Here is a 22,559-nt window from a genome sequence, read left to right as displayed (position 1 = left end):
TCCTTCAAGCATCTGGACTGTAGGTCTACAAGGGGGCCCTGCCTCATAACTATGTCGTGATCCCCCCTAGTCATAGTTAACATGGAATCAGTGCCTCAGTGATCAGCATAATCACACCACCTCTCTTCGAAGCCCTCCTCTTCAGGACAATGACAACTGGAATTTCTTGAATGTCAGTGGTAAGCAATAGTTGGGGATTTAGCTCAGTGGCACCGGCCTGCCTCACAAGCCCAAGATCCTAAATTCCATGGGGGGGTAGTGGAGTATTCTTCATGATTCTTTTGGCCCCCAAGGAAATCTCCTTTACTAGTCACGTGCTTCCCTTGCTCAACAGTCTTCAATGGCTCTCAAGCACATCCCAACCAGGGCTAGTGCGCTGCGTGCGGCCCTGAACCGCTAAGGATTCGGCCCCACATGATTGCCAACATTTAACATAATTATGATTTTTAGCAATATTCTTCTTGACTTCAATTGCTTGAGTGAGGACTATAGTCAAAGACAAAATGGTGTTTAGAGGAGGGTTTGGTGCAGTGCCACACACAGTTTAAGGGACCCCTATGTGTATGAGATGTTACATGCGCTTGTGCAACTCAGGGAGTATAAAACAATGAGTACCAATAACATCCCAAGCTACCGCCAGTGTGTGTGCCTGTGGACACAGGTATTTGTCTTTATTAGGCAGACGTGTAAGTTACCTTAATTTTTCTTTTTTTTTTAGTACTGGGGATCGAACTTGGGTCCTTGTGCTTGCGAGGCAGGTGGCAGAACCACTGAGCTAAATCCCCAGTCCCTCCTTATTTAATTATTAAACTTGGGCTTGCATTATTTCATAAACTAATTTAATAAATTATAATAAAAGAGGAAGTTTTATTATTTTATATGTGGCCCAAGGTAATTCCTCTTCTGCTTAAGGAGGCCCAGGCCAACCTAAAGACTAGATACCCAGGGCCACAGGATGACAGCTCAGAGCAACAACTGCCAGGCAGGCACTCATCAACCTCACCGGAGCCTTGTAGCACGTCGCCATGTCAGTGTCTCCTCTGGAGGCCCTGTCACATACACCAGAAATAGAGGCTTAACTCTGAGGGCAAGAAGTTATTGGGGAAATTATTTTATATTATTATTACTATTTGTGGTACTGGGATCAAACTCAGGACCTTGCACTTTCAAGGCTGGCACCATGCCACTGAGCTAAATCACTGACCCCAGCCCTTTTTTATTTTTGAGACAGGGTCTCATTAAGTCCCCAAGATGCCCAGGATAGGCTCAAGCTGGTGATCCTACTGCCTCAGCTTCTGAGTGTTTGATTACAGGCATCTTCCACCACACCCAGCTTATATTACTCTCCCTGTGTTCTGGAAAATCATGGAAAGAAAATACACGGAGACACAGAATTTGGGTAAAGTAATAAAAGTTTACTTGCAAGCAGGCAGGACCGCCAGAAACTGATCTGGTCAGTATCCACTGGGTTGTTAATCTCTTCTTTTTATACCTTTGTTAGTCACTATCTCATCCCTAGTGGTCTTTGATGTGTAAATGCAATTCTGGTTCCTATTTACAAGTCACAGACAAGGTAAGCACATATACATTGTAAATTCACCGAGGCATTGCAACTTTGTTAGGTTAAAATGTTATCTATAACGAAGTTACTAGTTAAAGAGTCAAATAGCCCACACTTTCAACAACAAGAGTTACAGGAAAAGCAAATCTTAAAGGAATACATTATTTATTTTGCTTCTGCAACTACTTTAATAGTTAATGTACTAAGCAGTCTAAAACTTTCCCCCCATCACTTGTGGCTTTCATTTGCACTTCTCTAATGGCTAATGTCAAACATCTTTTCATAGGAACATTTGCCTCTTGTGACATCAGTGAAGTGTCTATTCCTATTCTTTGCCCATTTTATTTCTTTTTTGTTTTCGTTTTTTTAAAGAGGCATGAGAAGGATTTATTAGAGGTTTAGGAAGCACTCAAGGGTGGGTGCTCAAAGAAATGAGGCACCCCTTTGGCCGTTTTCAGACTGAATAGCTAGAAGATTTTAAACAGCCGTGAGTCATGGTATCTGTTGTACAAAGATTGCTCCAGCTGCTTGGAGGAGAAATAAGGGTCCTGAGTCCCAGTGATGCCGACTGTGTGTGTTTTTGTGCTTTTAGGAGTTAAAAGCACCTTAACCCAGGAACAAGGCTTTGATCCTTACTTCAGGCACAGGGCTGAGGCTACGCGGAGCAGGACCCCAGGCTGGGCCCAACAAAGGACGGGAGGTAGGCAGGTCCGCCTTCCCCTTTGAGCTCCTGCAGGGCCAGGGTTTTAGCTAAGCCTGCACTCATCTTGCTTCTCTCCTCACGCTAAGCACGTCTCCTTCCCACTTCAGTCTCCACCTTCGGTTTGATTTTCCTACGCTAATAAAGCAAAATAACCACTGGTTACTTCAGTTGCCACTGTTTGTTCCTGCCCATCAGGAATTTGCCCCTTGGCACTTGGGAAAGTTCTCCGGGGCAGGGCAGATGGCTCCCCTGCTTCGCTGGGTTTAATCTTGCTGATCTCGGTGTTTGGGCTCTGGGCTTTGGTGCTGAACTGACCACACAGTCTCTGAAGGCTGAACTGACTTCCCTTCTTTTGCTGTCTTCAGATGTGCTCTTGTAATTTTAGAGCTTTGAAGACTGGTCTGTTTTCAGCTCCTAATTTTCCTGTGTGTCTGTTAATAGACTGAGCCCGGTGAGCTGTTGGGGGGCGCGAGACTGGGGGTGGGGGGCAGAGACAGACAGGCGGACAGACGTCGCCGAAGTTGTGTCTGCAGGACTCCCAAGGAGCCGCAAAATCAGAGCCTTTCGGTTTCCTGGAGGGTTTTCTCTCCGTGAACGGCTTTGGGGGAAGGGGAATCAAGGCTCTGGACTCAGAACTGTCCGTCAGGGACTGAGGGAGAGGCCACAGATAATGGGAGTTCGGGCCAGACTGCGAGGAGAGGGAGATTCGGGGCTCCGGGAGGGGAGCGGGACTAGCAGAGAGCGGCCTCGACGGAGTGGTGTGACGTGACGTGGAAGACGCGCGGGGACTCAGAGGCGCCCAGAAAAGTGAGGCCGACCCAGCCCTGCCCCGGGGCCCAGGAGGGCGGGGGCGCAGAGGGCCCGTCCCAAAGTCGCCAAACGTGAGCCGGGCGGGCGGAAGGGCGGGCGATCGCAGGCGGACTCCGTGGCCGGGACACGCGGGGGCAGACGCTTCGTCCTCGGCGTCCCAGGAGGGGCAGCCAGAGCAGAGCGTCCCGGGACGCAGAGACGTAAGAACGGTCCTCGGAGAAAAAGAACCGCAGGCCTCCGAGGAGACGGCGTCCTCGGGAGCCGCGCCGCCCAGCCGAGGGGCGGGCCCGCCGGTGTCCGCTCGGAAACCTGCGGCCGACGCTCCCCAGTCCCCCAAGCCTCGGGCCTCAGCAGCCCGCCCGGGCCTATCCGGAAACAGCCGAGCGGATCCGGAAACTGCCGACAGGACCCGGAAGCGGTGAGAGCCGTCACCAGGGAGTGCAGGAATCCGCCGTTTGCGCAGAAGTGATGGCTGCAACTGCGCCCGCGGCCGCAGGCGAGGACGGGCGGCTGAGACGACCCGGTACGTGAGGGCGCGTCCATGCACGCGGGACGCGGGGAGCGGTGGGCCGGAGGCGGGGCGAGCCCAGCAGCCCGCAGGTTGGGGGTGAAGGGAGACAGGGAAGGGGCGGGCCGTGCAGCTGGGAAAGGGGGTGGGACCTGGAATGGGGGGGGGGAGCGGGTCTGATGGTTCAAGGGGTGGGGCCAGTGGCAGGGGAGAGTGGGCGGGACGATGAAGAGTGGAGTCTATGGGAAGGCGGGGTCGGGCGGGCTGTGGGGCGGGGCCAGGTGAGCGGGGCGGGGCCGAGTGCAGGTGGGACTGCAGTCTGGTAGGTTGCGGCACCTGCTGATCTGGTAGGTGGCCTGGGGTGTAGGGAATTGAAGAAGTGATGGGAAGAGAGACAGACTCCCGTTCCCGCAGCGCTGGACTGCCACCCCCAGGAGGGGGCAAAGGTGGAGGCCGAGTCAGGTGAGCTGGGCCGGCTGCGGGCTGAGCTGGCAGGCGCCCTGGCAGAAATGGAGACCATGAAGGCTGTGGCGGAGGTGAGCGAGAGCACGAAGGCCGAGGCTGTGGCTGCAGTGCAGCGGCAGTGCCAAGAGGAGGTGGCCTCACTGCAGGCCATCCTAAAAGGTGAGGGAACCTCCCCCAGACTCCCCTTCAGCCCTTCAGGGGAGCGCAGGACAGAAAAGGCATCAGGTAGCGGTGGGGAGGTTAGCAGGGCTGCCTGGCAAGGCGTGCCCATACCCAGAGTTGGGGGCCCCTTTCCTAACTTGCATAGAGCCCCACATGTGACTGCAGCAGCTCTGCCAGTCACAGCTAAGTTTAGCTCCCTTGCTCTCTCTGTTTCCTTGCCCTCTGGCATTTCTTCTTCCTCACCAATGCCTGATCAACCCTGAAGGAGAACAAGAAACTTCTCAGTTCCCCCAAAGCAGCCTCGTTTTAGTCTGGGCCTCTGGGCCTCTGGGCCTCTGCGCAGCCCATGAGCCCAATCTGGTTTCCTTCCTCCCTGCCCCCCCATCCCTGGACACCCCCACACTAATCACCATCCTCCGCCTCAGGGGAGGACTAGCTCCCTGGGCTCCAGATCCCAGCTTCTTTTCCTGTTTCCTATTCCCCTCCCCTGTCAGAGGCCAGAGTCTCCGAAACAGATGGCAAACTGGTGCCCACCCCCTCCCCGGCTGCAGGTGATCAGCACTCACCTGGATGTCCACCTAACCCTGCAGATCTGGCCCTGTGGTCTGGGCTGCACACGCTTCCAGAGTGAACTGCCGAAAATTCCCATCCCACCATGCCTTTTCCCTGTCTAACTGCGGCCGGCTCCAGACATCTCTGGGGTTGTTTCCCACACCTCAGGCATCCACATTACCTACATGATGCAGCTGTATCTCTGTTCAATTTACCCTGTGAAAAACTAAAATTTAAAAAGTCCCTGGTCCACTCAACATCATCGCCACCTGCTGCTGTTCTATAGGATAAATTCCACACCACACGGTATGGTGCTGAAGGCCTGAGGCACAGTGCCAGCTTCTCCACCTTCGTTCAGGCTCTTCTGACAGCACTGTCCCTAGGCACGCCAGCCCCTCCCTCACCTCTGAGCCTCTGTGTGTGCTGGTCCTGTTGCCTCATGAGCCTTTTTCCTTCCTCGGGGATCCGTGGGCCCTGGAGTGGTCCTGGCCTGCAGCTCCCCCGACCCTGCACCCTGTCTTCATGGCTGCCTTCCCCACTGGACTGCAGTCCCAGTGGCAAGCTTTGTCTTTGAGCAGTCCCTGCATTGCCAGAACCGAGAGTCAGTGCTTACTACTGTTAATACATACTGGTTGTTAGCAGTGTATGTGAATAGAGAGCGTGCCTTCAGGGTTTAGTATGGAGTAATCGGGAAGTTTGTCTCTGTGTATCAGATACTCCAGATAATCTCATCCATTCTTCCTCTGAACAGTTTCCTCTGCAGAAGTCACAGAGAAAGTGACAATGGCTACAAAAGGAATTTGGACCATACTGTGGTCCATGTCTACTATTTCTCTCTCTCCCTCTCTCTGTCTCTCACTCTCATTCCCTCTCTCTTCTCTCTCTCTCCCTCTGTACAGTATCTGTATCTGTCTTTCTTTCTTTCTATCTTTCTTGTGGTGTGGGGGATTAATCCCAGGGAGTGCTGAGCTCTGTCCTCAACCCTTTTATTATTTTGAGACTGGGTCTCGCTATGCAGTGCAGGCTGGCCTTGAACTCATGGCAGTCCTCCTGCCTCAGCCTCTTGGGTGCCACCACACCTGGCTGGAGGTCTACATTTGTATCATGAAGTGTGCCAGCATTACATCTGATGCAGTTTGCTTTTCCAGGTTATTATGTGCTAGTCTGGTCCTGTTTTAGCCACAAAATCAAGTGACACTGTGCCTGTTCTCCAAGGGGGAAAGGCTTTTGGTGTGCTCAGTGCTGCCCTTGGCCAACTGTCAGTACTTGGGAGTTGCTGGCAATTTGGCATTCTGCCCAGACTTTGCTTCTTGACTTGCAAGGCATAATTCATTCTGGTTCTGTTATTCACTGGCTCTCGCACTGTCCATCAGAGCATTTGGGCCCTTTGTGGTGTCCTGCAAGCCCAGGTTGACTGTTGTGATCCCAGCTTCTATGTCGAGTCACCCCTTGATGATATGTGGGACTTGTATTTTGGCTGAGTTCCTGTGGTTTGATTAATTTGGAAACAGTGTTTTAATTACCTTTCACTATGTATGGGAACAGTTTCCTACTAACTAAAATGATGTGAGCCAGGCATGCTCACGAACACCTGTAATCCCAGCTACTCAGGAGGCTGAGGCAGGAGAATCACCAGAACAAGACCAGCCTGGGCAACTTAGCAAGACCTTATCTCAAATATTAATTAATTAATTAATTAATGTTTTGATAATATTAATAATTAATGTCTTGACTTTTAGTTTTAGCCTGTTTTAGTATAAATACCCAGGGGCCAAGTCTTCATTTGAATACATCTGGGAGGCAGAATGTCCAGTGGGGCCTTCTCATGTCTGAGGAGGGCCGAACACCTCAGCTGACGTCCTCTCACTGGTCCAGTGACCAGCCGGGGGTCGGTAGCATCCTGTCTCCCAGCCATGGCAAGACAATGAACAGAGAGCCCTGTAGTACCCTCCCGGAGCCCTTGCAGGCAGGCAGCACTCACGGCCCGCCCTTCCTGCTCCCAGACTCCATCAGCAGCTATGAGGCCCAGCTCTCAGCCCTGAAGCAGGAGCGGCAGCAGCAGCAGCAGGACTGTGAGGAGAAGCAGTGGGAGCTGAGCCGCCTGCAGCAGCTGCTGGCCCGGGCCCACCCCCGGGACTCCCTGGAGAAGGAGATGGAAAAGGTAGGGCCTGGAGTGGCATGGTCTGTTGGCGGCCCCTTCCCAGCCACGGGCTGCAGGACACTACGTAGCCACTGCACTTGGCAAGGTCCCCAAGCAGCCCTTGCCCCAGGGGTGTGACCAAGTCCATTTCACCCCCCAGCGAGGTCAGTCACGTGGGGGCCACACCCAGTGTTCTTGTGCGCCAGGCACTGTGCTGAGCGCTTGGTGGACCCCACGCCGGCCTTTGCCCTGTGTGGCTGGGCTAGCAGGGCATTGAACAGACAGCTGTGGTGAGACTCAGGTTCTCTCGGGTCGTGAGCTGGGGGTGGAGACACTCGCCTGTGATCCCAGCACTCAAGAGGCTGAGTCGGGAGACAGTGGTGATGGGTGACCTAGGGCTTCCACCCTGAGCACCTGGTGGGTTTGGGGCGTCCTGCTGCCCCGGCACTGGAGACAGGAGGAACAGGGTCTGTGAGGAGGTTCCATTTTGGCTGTGTTAGGCTAGAGGAGCCAGGTGGAGGTGTCCAGAAGCTGTTGGTTCTACCCATTCGGCAGGAGCCTAAGCCTGGGATGATGGAAATGGCCAGCCTCGTGGTTGAGATGGGAGTGTGGAAGGACGTACCAGTCAGGATGAGATTGGCTGGATGTGCTTGAAAACCCATATTAGCAGTGGATTAAATATGATGAAAGTTTATTTTTCTTAATGCCAACACTGCTACAGCAGGTCAACAAGTCATTAGGAACCCAGGCTCCTCCTATATATTGCTGTTTTGCCATAGGTAGCAGATTGCCTCATGGTCCAAGATGACTGCTTGAGTGCCACCCATCATATCCACATTCCAGCCAGCAAAGAGGGAGTAAAGCCAGGCACATCCTCTTCCTTTATGGAGTTATCCTGGAGGTTCACACGTTGCACATCTGCTTATGTGACATTACCTGGAACTGAGTTGTATAATTCTGTTTAGTTGCAGGGAAGCTGAGAAACGAAAATGATGTTGTACAATTTAGGCTAAGTGGGGGCTGAGGATTTAGGTCAGTGGCACCGTGGCTGCCTCTTGAGTGCAAGGGCCTGAGTCCGATCCCCGGTATGTGCGGTTCTGGGATGAAAAGCACAGATGTCAGGGAAGAAAGGTGTGGCGGGAAAGCAGGGGCCACGGGAAGAAAGCTGTGACCCGGACCCTGCCAGTGCTGCGTCCTGGGAGCCTCTGTCCTCTATCCTGAAACGGGGCAGATGGCACCTCCGGGAGTGCGCACAGCCCCAGCAGCCCGGGTGCCCGCCGGGAGGGGACGCTCACTGCCCACCCTCCCTCCAGGCCCACGAGGATGCGGAGAAGCTGCGGGAGATTGTGGTGCCCATGGAGCAGGAGATCACAGAGCTCAAGGCCAAGCTGCTGAGGGCGGAGGCGCTGATCCTGGAGACCCAGGTGAGGGGCCTGGCGCCCGGTGAGGTTGAGGGTAAGGGCGCGGCACTGAGGACCCTGCCCAGCCTCTTCTCCCGCCCTTCTGCAGGGACGGCCCACGCTGGGCTCCTCAGAGTTGCTGCCGCCGGCCTGGAACCCATCTCCCCCACTGGAGCCCCTGGAGGAGCCAAGCGGGGGCCCTGCGGCCGAGGCCTTTGCCCACAACTGTGACGACAGCGCCTCCATCTCCTCCTTCTCCCTGGGTGGCTGTGCGGGCAGCAGTGCCTCCCTGCCCCGCGGCCGTCGGGGCCTGAGCCCTGAGCAGGAAGAGACGGCCTCCCTGGTGTCCACTGGGACCCTAGTCCCTGAGGGCATCTACCTGCCACCTCCCGGGTACCAGCTGATCCCGGACACCCAGTGGGACCAGCTGCAGGTGGAGGTGCGTGGGCGAGGGCAGCTGCCAGCAACAGGCCTCCTAACCTGCCGGCCTGGAATGGAGCTAGGCTGGGGTGCTCTTGGCGCCAGGGAGAGGCCTGCTTGTCCTAGACCTGGGCAGCCCACTGGGGCCTCTGTGGAAAGACAGGCTGGGGCAGGCAGGAGAGTATGGGAGAAACTGAGTGACCTGCTGGGACTGCAGCACAGAAGGTCACCCAGCACTCTGGGAGGTAGAGTGGATCGCAAGTTTGAGACCGGCCTAGGCAACTTAGCAACTTAGTGAAACCCTGTCTCAAAATAGAAAAGTAAAAAATGGTTCGGGGGATGTAGCTCAGGGTGGAGGCCCTGGCTTCCAGCCCTAGTACTACGCCAAAAGGAGAGAGAGAGGGCAGAGTCTCGACCAGGAGGTGGCAGCAGAGACGGAAGGAGGCAGGTGGATTTGGATTCTGCTTGGAGGAAGGTAGGGGGAGGGAAGAGAGCCTGACCGCTCTCTGCTGGCCAAGGGTGTGCTCGGGTGTGGCGCAGCCAGGCCTGCAGAGTGGGGAAGCCTTGGCTGTGACTGAGCTTGGGTCTGCGGCAGGGCCGGCAGCTGCGGAGGGACCTGGACAGCGTCAGCCAGGAGCGGGATGAGCTGCAGGAGGGCCTGCGGCGGAGCAACGAGGACTGTGCCAAGCAGGTGGGTCCGGGCCTCTGCCAGGCCTGCAGGGCCGCCCAGTGCCCCTGGCCTCACCGCACCTGCTGTCCTCCCTCAGATGCAGGTGCTGCTGGCCCAGGTCCAGAACTCAGAGCAGCTGCTTCGGACACTGCAGAGCACCGTGAGCCAGGCCCAGGAGCATGTGCAGCTCCAGATGGTGAGTGCTGGAGTGCGGGCAGAGGGAGTCGGGACTGGTGGGGACCCCTGGAAAGTCAGGTACCTTTCCTGCCCCCACTGCTCTGGCCTCCCCTGGGATCAGTCCCAGATAGGTAAAGGGTTCTGGGTAGCCAGGCCAGGCCGGGCCGGAGCTGTGTGATCTTGAACTAACCCTACAACCTCAGAACTTGGACTGGCTGTCTGTGAAACTGACGTGGGTCCCAGTGTGCAGAATCCTCACGACCGAAAGCGAGTCAGACACGTCCCAAGGCTGGGCAAGAGAGCCACACGATGGGGTGGGCCAGGTGTGAAGCAGGAAGGAGCAGAAGGCACCAGAGGCCTGTGCCACGGCTGCCACCCTCAGCCACCCAGGAACACTGCCTCCATGCACTAGACAGTCTGGCTTTTCTTTTCGTTTGTTTGGGTCTTGGTTTTTGTTTTTGAGGCAGGGTCTCCCTGTGTAGCCCAGGCTGGCCTGGACCTTGCAGCAATCTTCCTTCCTCAGCTGGGATTGCAGGTGTGTGCCACCACGCCCACTCAGGTAGTCTGACTTTTCAAGGGAATCCAGAAGTCCCTAGGCATGATGGCACATTCCTGCAGTTTCACCACTCAGGAGGGTTGCCACAAGTTTGAAGCCAGCCTGGGCTACATAGTGAAGCTTTGTCCCAAAAAACTAAAAACAAAGGACCATGGATATAGCTCATTGATGCAATGCCTGCCTGGCAAGCGTGAGGACCTGAGTTTGATTCCTGGTACCAAACAAAACAAAGTGCAGGGGCCAGGGATTTAGCTCAGTGGTTCCGCCGCCTGCTGTGCAAGTGCAAGGACCCGAGTTCAATTCCTGGTACCAAAAAAAAAAACCCACAAAGTGCAAAAAACACCCACCAAAGTGCCCAGGCTCAGATGATGATGCAGGCCTGTAATCCCAGCTGCTTAGGAAGCTGAGGCAGTAGGACCTCAAGTTCAAGGCCAGCCTGGGCAATTTAGGTTTTTTGTTTTTGTTTTTGTTTTTGTTTTGGGTACAGGGGCTCGAACTCAGGACCTTGCTAAATCCCTGGCCCAGCCTGGGCAATTTAGGAAGATCTCGTCTCAAAATAAAGGACTGGAAAAAAAAAGGCTGGAGATTCAGCTCAGTGCTAGAGCTCTTGGGTAGCACTCATGAGGCCCTGGGCTCAATCCCTAGTACCGCAATTAATAAATTAACTAATTGATTAATTAGTTTTTAAAAGTATATGGACCAAATACCCAGCGTGGCTCTGGCTGCCTGCATGTGACCTGAGTCGGCGAGGAGGCTGTTTAGAGCTGAAGACAGATAGGCAGCAGAGGCCCTCTGCCCAGCTCAGCAGCCTGGCTGTGGGCTTGCTGGCTGTCCATCTGGAAGGGGACTGCAGGCATCCTGTCCTCTCCTTGCTTGGTGCCGCTTCTGTCCACAGGCAGAGCTTTCTACCTCCCACAAGTGCCTGCACCATGAGGTGAAGCGGCTGACTGAGGAAAACCAAGGGCTCCGAGCTGAGCAGCCGCTGGCAGTCCCGGCAGTCCCGCAGGGCCAGGAGCAGCAGGCGGGCGAGGAGGAGGCGGCGCTGCCTGGCTCGGTGCAGGTGAGCGGATGTGGGCCGCCCTGGGCGTCCTTCCCTCCACATGGCGGGGCATGGGCCGGGACCACAGGCTGGGGGACCCAGCTGCCACGAGAATGAGATCGTACATCTTTCCAGCGGTGGCATGGCAGAAAAACTTAACAGAACGCCTGATCCAAGGAAGCAGTGGTTTGCTTGCTATTTTTCAGTGACACGAGAGCTTTAAGATTTAATACATCGTAATGTTTGGTTCCTAACAAGCCGTCTTCATTGATCTATTCGTGGCCTTTGTTGATTTATTAAAAGTATAAAGTTCCCTGGGGCCCTGCCCTCCCTGAGGATGACAACTTACATCTGCGGTACTTCTGCACATCTTCGGCTGATGGACCTCCTTGCTCTTCTCTCGGATGGTTTTCATTCTGTCCTTAACATAGTTGTTTCGGCCCTTGCTCTAGGTCACCTTCTGGAGCCTTCTGAGGGTCCCCACCCTGAGGCGGTGCGGCTATGATGCATTCAGCTCCACTGCTGAGCCGCAGCGGGTTTATCTGTCCCCCCATGTCATCCGGGCCTTCCTCATGTTGGCAGTTTCCTTCCCTCCCACAGTCCCCACTGGCCCCTGCCCTCCTGCTCCTTGTCCCATGTCCAGTGGCTGACTTGCACCTTTCCTAGGAGCTGCAGCAGCTGGTGCGCCACACGCGGCAGGAGGCACACGCCCGACAGCAGGCCTGGGAGCACGAGGCCGAGCGCCTGCGCATCGAGATTGTGACCCTGCGGGAGGCACTGGAGGAGGAGACTGCGGCCAGAGCCAGCCTGGAGGGGCAGCTTCGAGCACAGCGGGAGGAGACAGGTGAGGGGAGAGGGAGGAGATGCGCCTCCTGGCCGCTCCCAGGGTGCCTGATGACCCCACAGGGGCACTGCGAGGACTAGCTGTGGCCTCTCTCCTTCTCCCTGCAGAGGTGCTAGAGGGTGAGTAGGGGCCCGCCCTGCCTGGGCCTGCCGGTGGGGCTTGCAGCTGAGTGGGCCTGACTTCCGGCCCCTTGCACCTGACTTCCCAGCCTCCCTCTGCAGCCTGAGGACGGAGATGGAGCGGATCCAGCAGGAACAGAGCAAGGTGAGGTGGCACCCAGCCCCAGCTGGGATGGCCGAGGGCCAGTGGCTGTGGGAAGACCCTAGCCAGCCACGCCTACCTCCCTGTCTCCCACGGCCGGGTGGCAGGAAGGCCTGAGGCCAACCCCCAGGCTTTAGCCAGACATCCTGTCCCGCAGGACCAGCTCACGGATCTCCTGGCCGAGCAGAGGGCCAAGGTGCTTCGGCTGCAGGCCGAGCTGGAGATCAGCGAGCAGGTGCAAAGGGATTTTGTCCGGCTGTCCCAAGCCCTGCAGGTATGTCACAGCCCCTACAGGCCAGCGTGCTCCACCTGATGCTTGTGCAAGGATAGCCCCCCAGTTAGGGGGTTCCTTTCTTTCCTTCTCCAGTTAGCGTGGCCCTTCCCCCAGGCTCTGGCCCCAGCAAGGTCAGAGCTCTTTAGTGTGCATCTTGGATGGTCCCATACCGGCTTAGGGCAGGCCTGCCCCTGGCCAGCGCACCCAGACCGGCCCAGGGCATGCTCCTGCAATCCATTCCCGCCCTTGGCCCTGATTTCCCGTGGGTGGGTGGGAAGAAGGGGGCCCTGGAGCCTGCCCTCGGGGCCGCCGGCTGGGGTAGGGGCACCTTTCCCCACCAGGGGCCCTCTGCATTTCTCTTGGGACCCCACAGGTGCGCCTGGAGCGGGTCCGCCAGGCAGAGACCCTGGAGCAAGTGCGAAGCTTCGTGGATGAGGCGCCCCTGAGGGACATCAGGGACATCAAGGACACCTGAGGGGTCTGGCGAGGAGCCCACCCCTCCCATCCCCTGGGCAGCGCTGCCGTTCTGCACTGCAGAGCCAGGAGACGAGGTCCTAGGATGGCATCCTCATCCTCCAAGCCGTTTGAGGGGCCAGGGCCACCACTGCCCGGCCTCCTCCCGGGTGGCTGGGGCTCCTGCTCTCAGGGACAACACCTGGGTGAGGGTCCCAGCCCCCTAGAACCAAAGGTGCAGGCTGACCTGTGGCTCTCTAGCTGCTGCTGCCCCAGCCCAGCCCCCTTGCCCCAGCAGCAGCAGCTGCTGCACTGGCGTCCCCAGGCACCCTGAGCTCGCGGTGGTGGCTGGAAGCTGCAGTGAACATCTGCAGGTCCCTGAGCGCCCCGAGACAGCAGCTGCTCTCCACACTGCCTGACACTGAGACACGCGGCAGCGAGGCCAGCCTTCTCCGTCGTTTATTTTCAATAAATACGCAGCTCGGCTCAGTCGCCTTGTCCCTGCAAGCCCCGTGGGGTCTGGGGAGCATGGTTACAGGGTGGGGTGCGGAGTGGGGCGGGGAGGGAGGGGACCCCATATTTATAAACAAACGTGCGGGTGAGGGAGGGGTCTGTGCCACAGCTCTGGCTGAAGATGCGTCGCTATCAGGGTGGGAAGAAGGGGCAAAGGGCTGGTTACTTCCTTCTCTCATCTTCCGGATCTGGAAGGAGAAAGGCACAGGATGAGGCGGGGGCAGGAGGGGCAGGAGATGGCCCCTTCCTCCCCGCACTCATCTGTGACCCCAGCCCAGCAGCAGACAGCCAGCGCCAGCCAGCACCACGCAGCGCAGCAGTTGTGCCCAGAGGCAGTGCCACCAGGGTGAGAGGATCGCGCAGCGGTGCTGGCGCCTAGGCGAGGGCACAGGCCGCCCATGGAAGTGCGGCAGGGGCAGTGGCAGTGGCTCCAGGTGGAGCTGCGAGCGCGAGCGCAGTGACTTGAGCGGCACAGCAGCCAGGCGGTGATACCTGTGACACGGGCTCAAGGGCATGCAGGAGGGCGGCTACCCTGTGGCCAGAGAGGACAGAGAGCCGTCACCAAGGAGGAAGGCGGCCTGCAGGGCCGGGAAGGCCGAGGAGGCTGGGTCCACCGGGGAACATGGCCACCAAGGCCAGTGGGAGTGGGAAGGGGCTGGGGCCACCCTCCCGGGGAACCTCGCCCTGCCAGGGCCAGGAACCTGCAAAGGAAGAGGGTGGGCGCAGGGCTGCAGGGGAGGGCCGCGCCTCACCCTCCAGGTAGTTCCGGGCAACGAATTTGAGGATTTCGTCTAGCCCGATAACAGGGAGGGAGATCTTGAGGACCATGAGCCACTGCGTGACGGTCAGGGGCTGCAGCTTGAAGATCATCTGGGGGCGGGGGAACAGCAGCCATGAGGAAGGACGAGGCAGGGGGAGCCAGGTTCCCGGCTGCCCTGGCCCCATACCACGTTCCCGGGCAGCACCCCACACAGGCTCACCGGCAGAGGGTCGACATAGAGGATGAGGAAGTGGAGAGACATGGATAGGCAGATGGAGCCCAGCAGCCAGACGTTCACCCAGGGCGGCATCCGCACCAGGGACTGGTTTTCAGACAGGCTGCCATGAAGGCCAGGGGCACCGAAGGAGGGGCACACGAGGAGAAAACCACGTGAGGGCAGGAGGTAGCGGAAGGTCAAGGACAAAGGCAAAAGCCTCTGAGGAGACAGCAGGGCGCAGGCGGGCAGGCCCTACCTGTTGAGAGCGTTGCACATCTCAATGGTGACCAGCACAGACAAGGCCATGGTCATAGGCTCGGGGGCCTCAAAAACCTCACAGTCCAGACCCCCAAACTCAGCATTGTGCTCGGTGCACTGCATGAAGTGCGTCTACAGGGGAAAGAACCAGAGCCTGAGATCCTGCAGACAGCTCCACGCCACCCACCTGGCGCCCACCTCCCCAGCCTCCTACCAGCTGGTAGTAGGAGACGTGAGGTCCATCATCTGCATACAAGAACCACCAGGCAGCTGCTCCCACGGTGGCTGCACCCACGTAACCTGTGGTGGAGAGAAGGTGGGAGTCGGGACCAGGGCTGGGGTGAGCGGAGGCCTCAGGGTGACCTCACAGCTGGGCTCAGCAGGCTCAGGAAGGGGCCTTGGGGCAGCTTCGCTGGGGGAGCCAGAGTCCTGGGGAAGGGGTCAGCTCCAAGGCCTGGGAGGGACCATGGAGCCCCATCCTGCTCACCGCCGATGGCCATGTAGCGGAAGAAGAGCCAGCCGCTGATGAGGGGCTCCTTGGGACTCCGGGGTGGCCGGTCCATGATGTCCAGGTCTGGGGGGTTGAAGCCCAGGGCTGTGGCCGGGAGCCCATCAGTCACCAAGTTCACCCACAGCAGCTGCACTGGGATCAGGGCCTCAGGCAGCCCCAAGGCAGCTGTCAGGAAGATGCTGCCAGAAGGAGAATCCCACGTCTGTCCTGCCCGGACCCCTGTCACCCGCTCAGCCCGATGCCCCCCAAATGCCATCCCCAGCTGCTCACCAGACCACCTCTCCCACGTTGGAGGAGATGAGGTAGCGGATGAACTGCTTCATGTTGTTGTAGATGGCGCGGCCCTCCTCCACGGCAGCCACGATGGTGGAGAAGTTGTCGTCGGCCAGCACCATCTCAGAGGCTGTCTTGGCCACGGCAGTGCCAGAGCCCATGGCGATGCCGATCTCAGCCTTCTTCAGGGCAGGGGCATCATTCACGCCATCCCCCGTCTGAGGGAGAAGGAGGTGGGGCTCAGCTGCGGCCCTCATCCCCCTCCCCACCGTCACCAGGAGGGCCATCTGCGCGGACGCTTGGGCCTGGACACTCCTCACCATGGCCGTGATCTCATCGTAGGACTGCAGGTACTCCACGATCTTGGACTTGTGTGAGGGCTCCACGCGGGCGAAGCAGCAGGCGCGGCGGCAGGCATCCCGCTGCTCAGCCAGGGGCAGGTCGTCGAACTCTCGGCCGGTGTAGGCTCGGTCGGTCACCTCCTCGCTCTCTGAAAAGATGCCAATTCTTCGACAGATGGCGATGGCTGTGCCCTTGTTGTCTCCAGTGATCATGATCACCCGGATCCCAGCGTCACGGCACAGCTGGATGGAGCCTGTGACCTCCTTGCGTGGCGGGTCCAGCATGCCGACCACGCCAATGAATGTTAGGTCCATCTGGGGAGACAGCAGGCAGCCAGAGCTCAGGAAGGTACCCAGGGATGAGGCAGGACAGAGACTGGGGGAGCAGGGAGAAGTCAGGGGCTGGGGCCTGCAGCTTCAGGGCCAGGTGTTGGACCTCGATGTGGCCGGAAGTGTTTCTCATCCCTAGAGGCGCCTGCAGGTCCTGGCAGTGCCAGGCTTGCTGCAGACGCCAGGCTGGGCCTTCCGTAGAAAGGCTGTGAGTTAGAAGTCACAGCAATGGCTTCTGCTTTTGGCAGCACCATCACTGGCCTGACTCTGAGCACATCCCTGTGACCTGCTGGGGCACAATGTCCCTCTGTCAAATGGAGGCAGTGGGCTTTTGTGCTGTTCCGTGTCCGTGAAAATATTCACTGCCTCGAGATGGCCTGGCTGCGTGAATAAGGCCAGCCGTGCCCCATTGCGTTCAGTGACGGTCCCCCTCCCGACACAAGAGCCTCGCTTCATCACAGGGCAGCTCAGGGGCGGGGCTGCTCAGCAAAGCACCCCCTGTACAGCGTGCTTAGCCTGTGTGAGGTCCTGGGTTCCATCCCCAGCATCACGAGTAGGTGACAAAGCAGCAGCGGCAGCAGGCCAGGTGACTCCCGAGGCTCCTTCGGACTCATGTCCTGCCCTTCTGTGACCCACGCTCCACGTCCACTGATGAAGTGGAACGGCAAGGTGGAGGGAGGGCGTGAGGTGACCACAGAACACCTGCCTGTTCATGAACCAGGACAGTGCTCACCTCGTACTCCATAAACTTGGAGGAGTCATCCAGGACCATCTCTTCTCGCTTTGGGGGAGAGTCGCGGGTGGCCAGGGCCAGGCAGCGCAGGGTGTCCCGGCCGGTGCCCCACTCCTTGATCACCGACAGGATCTTCTCCTTCACGGGCCCCGTCAGTGGCACACGGGTGGTGCCCACTCGCACATAGTTACAGCGGTCGATGACCCCCTCGGGGGCGCCCTAGGAGAGCAGAGCAGTGTTCGGACGCAGGGGCCCCGAGGCGCAATGGGGCGGGCAGGCCCAAGAGAGGCCCGGGAGGGGAGCGGGAGGAAGGGGCGGAGGCACGTGGCGATTCCCGACCTTCACAAACATCTTGTTGCCCACAGAAGCCCGGGAAGACTTGGCGGGGGAGCAGTAGACCGACATGGACTTGCGGTCTCGGGAGAACTCCAGGGTGAACTCCTTCCTCATTAGCTGGCGGATCACCTGGGGGCAGACGGACGGGAGGGTCAGGCCCTCAGTCAGCCGGAGGGAGAGTGGCCCAGCCCAGACAGGCTAGCGCCAAGCCGGGCACCCACGGGCAGCTCCGGGCCGCCAGAGCTTACAGTGTCCTCAGAGCACCGGGAGACAGGACGGCCTATGTGGCTCTGTCTCACGGGACTCTCGTTGAGGACAGAAATCTGTAACCCACACTGCCAACAAGGTACAGGGAGCCCCAGAAACATGGCCAAGGTGACTGAAGAACAGCATTTTTACCTCTGTTGAATTTTAATTAATTTAAATGAAATAATCACGTGTACGGTACTGTCAGGCGGTACAGGCCTAGTGCCCGGCATGCAGTAAGAAGTGCTCCACATTGGGCGTGGTGGTGGCACAGGCCTGTAATCCTAGCATTCTGGGATGCTGAGGCAGGTGGACTGCAGGTGTGAGCCCAGCCTGGGAAACTTGGTAGCTTAGCAAGACTCTTCAATATAAAAAATAAAAGCAGGCTGGGGATGTAGGTCAGTGCAAAGGCCCTAATTTAAAAAAAAAAATTAAAAATTAAAATACATTTAATTCCTAAGATGTGTTATGTACATGCACCAACTTCCCACAAGGAATGTAAACATACACTACATACATGCATTAATAAACTAAAAAGTAAATATATTATCATCTGTAAATTCTAAATAATTCTCGATAGATATTTAGGGTGTTTTCTTTCTTTTTCTGTTTTTCTGCAGCACCAAACACTAGAGTCTTGGACATGTGAGGCTCTGCCATTGAACTGCGGCCCTAGCCCGTGTTATTTTTCGTTCTGGGACAGGGTCTCTGTAAACTGCTCATGCTGGTCTCAAACTTGAACCCCCCAACCTCAGCCTCTCAGAGAACTGGGATCCCAGGCATGTGCTGCCATGCCCAGCTCGCTGTTGTTTTTATTGTTAGATTCAATAAAGCAGCGATGAGCATCTTGCATATATGAAAACAAAACATGACTGGCCAGCATGCTTGAGTCCTTGGGGTCCCTCCCCAGCACCCCATGAAGGAGAAGGAATGGAAGGAACATAACACCCCAGAGAAACTCAATCTAGAAATCCAGCAAATATTACCAAGCATCCAGAGCGAGTGTAACAGAACTGGCCTCGCTCCCTGCCTGTGGGTGCAGTGGCCAGTGACCCCAACCCTAAGTCAGAGCTGAGACCCAGCGGAAGCAAGCGCTTTGAGAGACCAAGGGCTTGCCGGTGTCTGTGTCCAGCTCTGTGCATTACTACTTGGGATACAACAGGAAGGCGTGGGCTGCAGGGGCAGCAGAAGCAGCCGTACAACTGCAGGGGCAGGGTCCTGCCGGAGGTCAGCCTGGCCAAGAGAAGCTGCTGGCGAGGCCGGCCGCCTGCATGGGTGGGGGTCGAAGCTGGGGCACAAGGCCCTGCCTGCCCGGCGCCTGGCAGCCACTGTGTGACCACAGGGAAAGGCTGTGCAGGGGGTCCAGACTCACGGAGTTGCAGGCGTTGGCCCTCTCCACCTTCGAGAGGCTTCTCACGTCAGTGTTGAACACATTCATCTTCTCCACCAGGGTGGTGAGTGCTGTCTCCGTGGCCTCGCCGACCTTCTCATAGACGCCCTTGGCCTGAGAGGGCAGGGGAGGAAGTGTGTGCCTCGCCCCTTGCCCACACCCACCCTTCCCCTGGATGGTGCAGGAAGGGAGCCAGCCACTCCCCTGGCCCCTCCCTACCACCTCTTCCTCCTGGCCCACCAAGGAGGTGCAGGTTCCCGGGTGGCTGGCAGGAAGAGGGGCAGCTGCGGGGTGGGAGGTTACCTCGTTGAAGTCCAAGGAGGAGTCATTGCACAGGGCACAAATGGTGGCCAGCTCCACCAGCCCATCATACTGCCCTGCACGGACTGGCTTATCGTTCTTCATGCTGGCCGCAGGCGGGGGAGGAAGGAGCAGAGAGACAGTGGAGAAGAACAGGAAATGAGATGCAGAGATGCCCAGGGAAGCAAAGAGCAGGGTGCAGGAGGGACAGGACAGCTGGGAGGTTGCAGGGTCAGAAGGAGCTGGGCAAAGGCGGAAGCAAGGTGGGGTGGCTGTGCAGCGCAGGCAGCGAGGGCTCCTGGTGACTTACACCTCTCCCTCCGGAGCATAAGTGGAGCCAGTGATGGAGAACTCGTTCAGCAGGCAGATGTCCCCATCCACCTTGTCGACGATGAACATCTGCAGGGGAGAAGGGCAGACTCACAGGTGTCCACTCCCCCATCTGCCAGGCAGCCTAAGCGAACCTCCTTCTAGCCTTTCTTGGGGTTCCCCACACCCCAGCCCCTTCCCAACCATTCTGCATGGTCTGTGTCAGTGGCCTTATAACAAGGTTCTGCAGGCCGTGCGGAGCCGCCTTAGGCCAGTTATAAAGCGGTGTGCACAGTGAGGTGCAGCGGACCTGGGCTAGTCTGTCAGCGCCTGGCCATCTGCAGCTCCCTCTGCCCACTGCAGCCAGAGCTTCCCATCCAGAAGAGCCAGATACCTGGATTACTTTCCTGTGAAATCTCCTGTCTTTCAAATGAGGACAGGAGCCTCTTTTATGGAAGGCATGGGGTCTGGTTTGGGACTCTGGCATCTGATGGCTGTTAGAGGACAGATGCCGAGCAGGCAGCTGTCCCCTTTCCCATCCCAGAGCAAGCACCAGGGGACTGGACTTCTCATTTCCGAGAAGAGAAATGGTTAAGTCATGTTCTAGACTGGAAGGCTTGAGCTGGGCATGGTGGTGCACGCCTGTAATCCCACACTCAGGAGGCTGAGGCAGGAGGACTGCAGGGAGCTTGAGGCCAGCCTGGGGTACCCAGTGAGTCAAGGCCAGCCTGAACTACATAGCAAGATGCTGTCTCAGAGAGAGAGCGCAGGGTGGTGGTGGGGTTCCTACACTCAAAGTTGGGAAATTTTTCAGCAAAAAAGTAGAATCCATTGTACTTAAAATTAGCCTTCTCCAAGGCTTTAAATACCAACAAGACTCTCTTGAGTCTCCCAAGTGGGCACGGGGACAGCCTTTCTTGCCCTGGTCCATGACACATCCCTCACACCTCAGGGCAGGAATTCTTTTTTGTGGACCTGGGGACTGATCCCAGGACCTCCCACATGCTGACCATGAACTCTACCACTAAGCCACACCCCCCCCCAGGCCCAGCAATGTACATCTCATGGCTAAGCAATCCTTAAAACTGTTTAGGGCAGAGGTTCTCCACCTGGGGCCCATGGACAATCTCAAAAGTCCATGAACATAGATGGCAAAAAAGCTACATCTTTATTTTCCCTCTCAAATTTAGCATTTCCTTCCAGGTTTGTTTGGTTTTTTGGGGGGAGGGGTGTACTAGGGATTGAACCCAGGGCCTACATACTGAGCTACATCCTCAGCTCCTTTTTAAATTTTTATTTTGAGATAGGGTCTTGCTATGTTGCCCTGGCTGGGCTTGAACTTTCATTATTTATTTATTTATTTTATTTTGGGGGGGGGGTTTGTTTGTTTTTTGCTTTGAGACAGGATCTCGCTATGTAGTTTAGACTGGCCTAGAATTCACTATGTAGTCCAGGCTGGCCTTGAACTCACAGCAATCCTCCTGCCTCAGCCTCCCAGGTGCAGACAGAAGGATCATTGGAGCCCAGGAGTTCAAAAGCAGCCTGGGTGGGCCAGGGATTTAGCTCAGTGGTTTCGCTGCCTGCTGCACAAGCGCAAGGACCCGAGTTCGATCCCTGGTACCAAAAAAAAAAAACCATGCAAAAAACAAAACATGTGACCCTGTATAATCACAGACACTTCCTTGCCACATTGCCTGTTGCAAGTAAAAGAGCATCATTCCAGCCTTGCAAGAGCAAGGTCCCAAGTTCGATCCCCGGTACCAAAAAAAAAAAAAAAAAAGAGCATCATTCCATCCACCACTGCTTCAACATTGTGATAGTTTTTAGACCAACTGCTAGAGCACCATTTAATCCATTAATACAGAAATATATGCTACTGAATAATGCACTTCTTTTCTTTTCTTTTTCTTTTTCTGGTACCAGGGATTGAACTCAGGACCTTGTGCTTTCAAGCAAATTCTTTTTTTTTTTTTTTTTTTTCCTTTGGGACCTTGTGCTTTCGAGGCAGGTGCGGTGCCACTGAGGTAAATCCCTGGCTCAGTGCATTTGTTTTTAAAACATTTTAATAATTATATTTCAATCACCAATTTCTTTTGTAATCCTATGTATTTTTCCTGGTATTATTATTATTGGGGAGGTTGTGCTAGGGATTGAACCTAGAACCTCTAATATGCAATGCAAGAGCTCTACCACTGAGCTATTCCCCCGTCCCTTCCTATGTTTTATTTTATTTTATTAATTTATTAATTATCTTTTGGTGTTTTTGAAGCAGTTTCACTATGTAGTTCAGGCTGGCCTTGAGCTCACTACATAGTCCAGGCTGGTCTCAAACTCACAGTGATCCTCCTGCCTCAGTCTCCTGAGTGCTAGCTTACAGGCATGCACCACAATGCCTGGCTCTTCCTCTTTTTAAAACAGAATCTTATGTGTTTTATTTTTCATATTTAAAATATTACATAAGCCAGGTGAGGTGGTGCACATGCGGCAGGCTGAGGCAGAAGGAACACAACTTCCAGCCAACCTGAGCAATTTAGCAACTTGGTGAGACCATGTTTCAAAATAAAAATTTTAAAGAAAGGGCTGGGGATGTACCTCAGTGCAAAAGCCCTGGGTTCAAGCCTCAGAACCAGGGAGGGAGGAAGGGAGGAGAAGAAGGGGAGGCCATTCGGGTGAGCATTTGCTGGGCGCCCCCTTCCTGAGTGGCCACCCTGTAGGTGCAGTTTGCTGCTTAGGCAGGAGCTCTGGGGCCGCAGACTTGGATTTGGAGCTCAGTTCCACCACTGCTTCTGAGACGGGTTTTGGTGCATGTCCAGGCTGACAGACTCCTGGGCTGTGACCCCGCCTGAGCCTCTTGAGGGGCGGGGACGGCAAGTGCAGCCGCCTGGAGGCTCTGCTCCCCACTCACTGCGCATCTCTGGACAAGCTCCTGGGTCATCCAGAGCCTCGATTGACCCTCTCAGAGCGGGGCTCACGAGGCCTCCCCTGAAGGCTGCTGTTGAGGCAGAGGGAGCACCTGGCCGTGTGGGGCATAGGCGCTGTGACTAAGC

The 22,559-nt window shown here is 56.5% G+C and overlaps 2 protein-coding genes across 13 annotated transcripts in view; one reads left to right on the top strand and one right to left on the bottom strand.

Annotated features, from left to right (window-relative positions):
• The first annotated feature begins 1,771 nt into the window (after positions 1–1,771).
• Positions 1,772–13,484, top strand: Rabep2 (rabaptin, RAB GTPase binding effector protein 2). Of its 4 annotated transcripts, none has more exons than XM_004856035.4 (13): positions 1,772–3,597; positions 3,997–4,206; positions 6,765–6,922; positions 8,215–8,325; positions 8,411–8,740; positions 9,317–9,412; positions 9,489–9,587; positions 11,020–11,184; positions 11,830–12,007; positions 12,115–12,126; positions 12,216–12,271; positions 12,426–12,542; positions 12,916–13,484. In XM_004856035.4, the coding sequence occupies exons 1-13, from the start codon at positions 3,543–3,545 to the stop codon at positions 13,015–13,017; spliced, it is 1,689 nt and encodes a 562-aa protein (XP_004856092.1). In that variant the 5' UTR covers positions 1,772–3,542; the 3' UTR covers positions 13,018–13,484. The 4 variants fall into 4 exon arrangements, with proteins under 4 accessions (XP_004856092.1, XP_087065187.1, XP_087065189.1 ...); XM_087209061.1 differs by having other exon boundaries at positions 12,088–12,126; XM_087209063.1 differs by having other exon boundaries at positions 3,950–4,206; positions 12,088–12,126.
• The window catches only part of Atp2a1 (ATPase sarcoplasmic/endoplasmic reticulum Ca2+ transporting 1), a 16,254-nt gene continuing 7,133 nt past the window's right edge, over positions 13,439–22,559 (bottom strand). For 3 of the 9 annotated variants that reach the window (XM_087209043.1, XM_087209044.1, XM_087209046.1), the window contains 14 exons: positions 19,514–19,602; positions 19,207–19,309; positions 18,886–19,017; positions 17,271–17,396; positions 16,932–17,150; positions 15,848–16,183; positions 15,525–15,745; positions 15,231–15,433; positions 14,958–15,043; positions 14,742–14,875; positions 14,489–14,606; positions 14,210–14,378; positions 14,001–14,040; positions 13,439–13,696 (listed from right to left, as the gene is read on the bottom strand). In XM_087209043.1, the coding sequence (XP_087065169.1) occupies positions 14,036–14,040; positions 14,210–14,378; positions 14,489–14,606; positions 14,742–14,875; positions 14,958–15,043; positions 15,231–15,433; positions 15,525–15,745; positions 15,848–16,183; positions 16,932–17,150; positions 17,271–17,396; positions 18,886–19,017; positions 19,207–19,309; positions 19,514–19,602 (1,941 nt within the window). In that variant the 3' untranslated portion in view covers positions 13,439–13,696; positions 14,001–14,035. The remainder of the gene's footprint in view (positions 13,697–14,000; positions 14,041–14,209; positions 14,379–14,488; positions 14,607–14,741; positions 14,876–14,957; positions 15,044–15,230; positions 15,434–15,524; positions 15,746–15,847; positions 16,184–16,931; positions 17,151–17,270; positions 17,397–18,885; positions 19,018–19,206; positions 19,310–19,513; positions 19,603–22,559) is intronic. The other 6 variants (XM_021237378.2, XM_087209047.1, XM_087209045.1 and 3 more) reach the window with 2 other exon arrangements.

The sequence above is a fragment of the Heterocephalus glaber genome, unplaced genomic scaffold, assembly GCF_053883595.1.
Source record: "Heterocephalus glaber isolate CG9 unplaced genomic scaffold, H.glaber_assembly_v1.0 deba00000943, whole genome shotgun sequence".
NCBI lineage: Eukaryota > Metazoa > Chordata > Mammalia > Rodentia > Bathyergidae > Heterocephalus > Heterocephalus glaber.
This window is presented reverse-complemented; position numbering and strand designations above follow the sequence as displayed.

Bases quoted from the DNA above. Each gene is read 5' to 3' on its own strand.
- Rabep2 (XM_087209061.1), top strand. From the start codon at position 3,543: ATGGCTGCAACTGCGCCCGCGGCCGCAGGCGAGGACGGGCGGCTGAGA. The intron at 3,598-3,996 runs GTACGTGAGGGC...CCGTTCCCGCAG, and splicing joins CGGGCGGCTGAGACGACCCG to CGCTGGACTGCCACCCCCAG. The intron at 9,413-9,488 runs GTGGGTCCGGGC...GTCCTCCCTCAG, and splicing joins ACGAGGACTGTGCCAAGCAG to ATGCAGGTGCTGCTGGCCCA.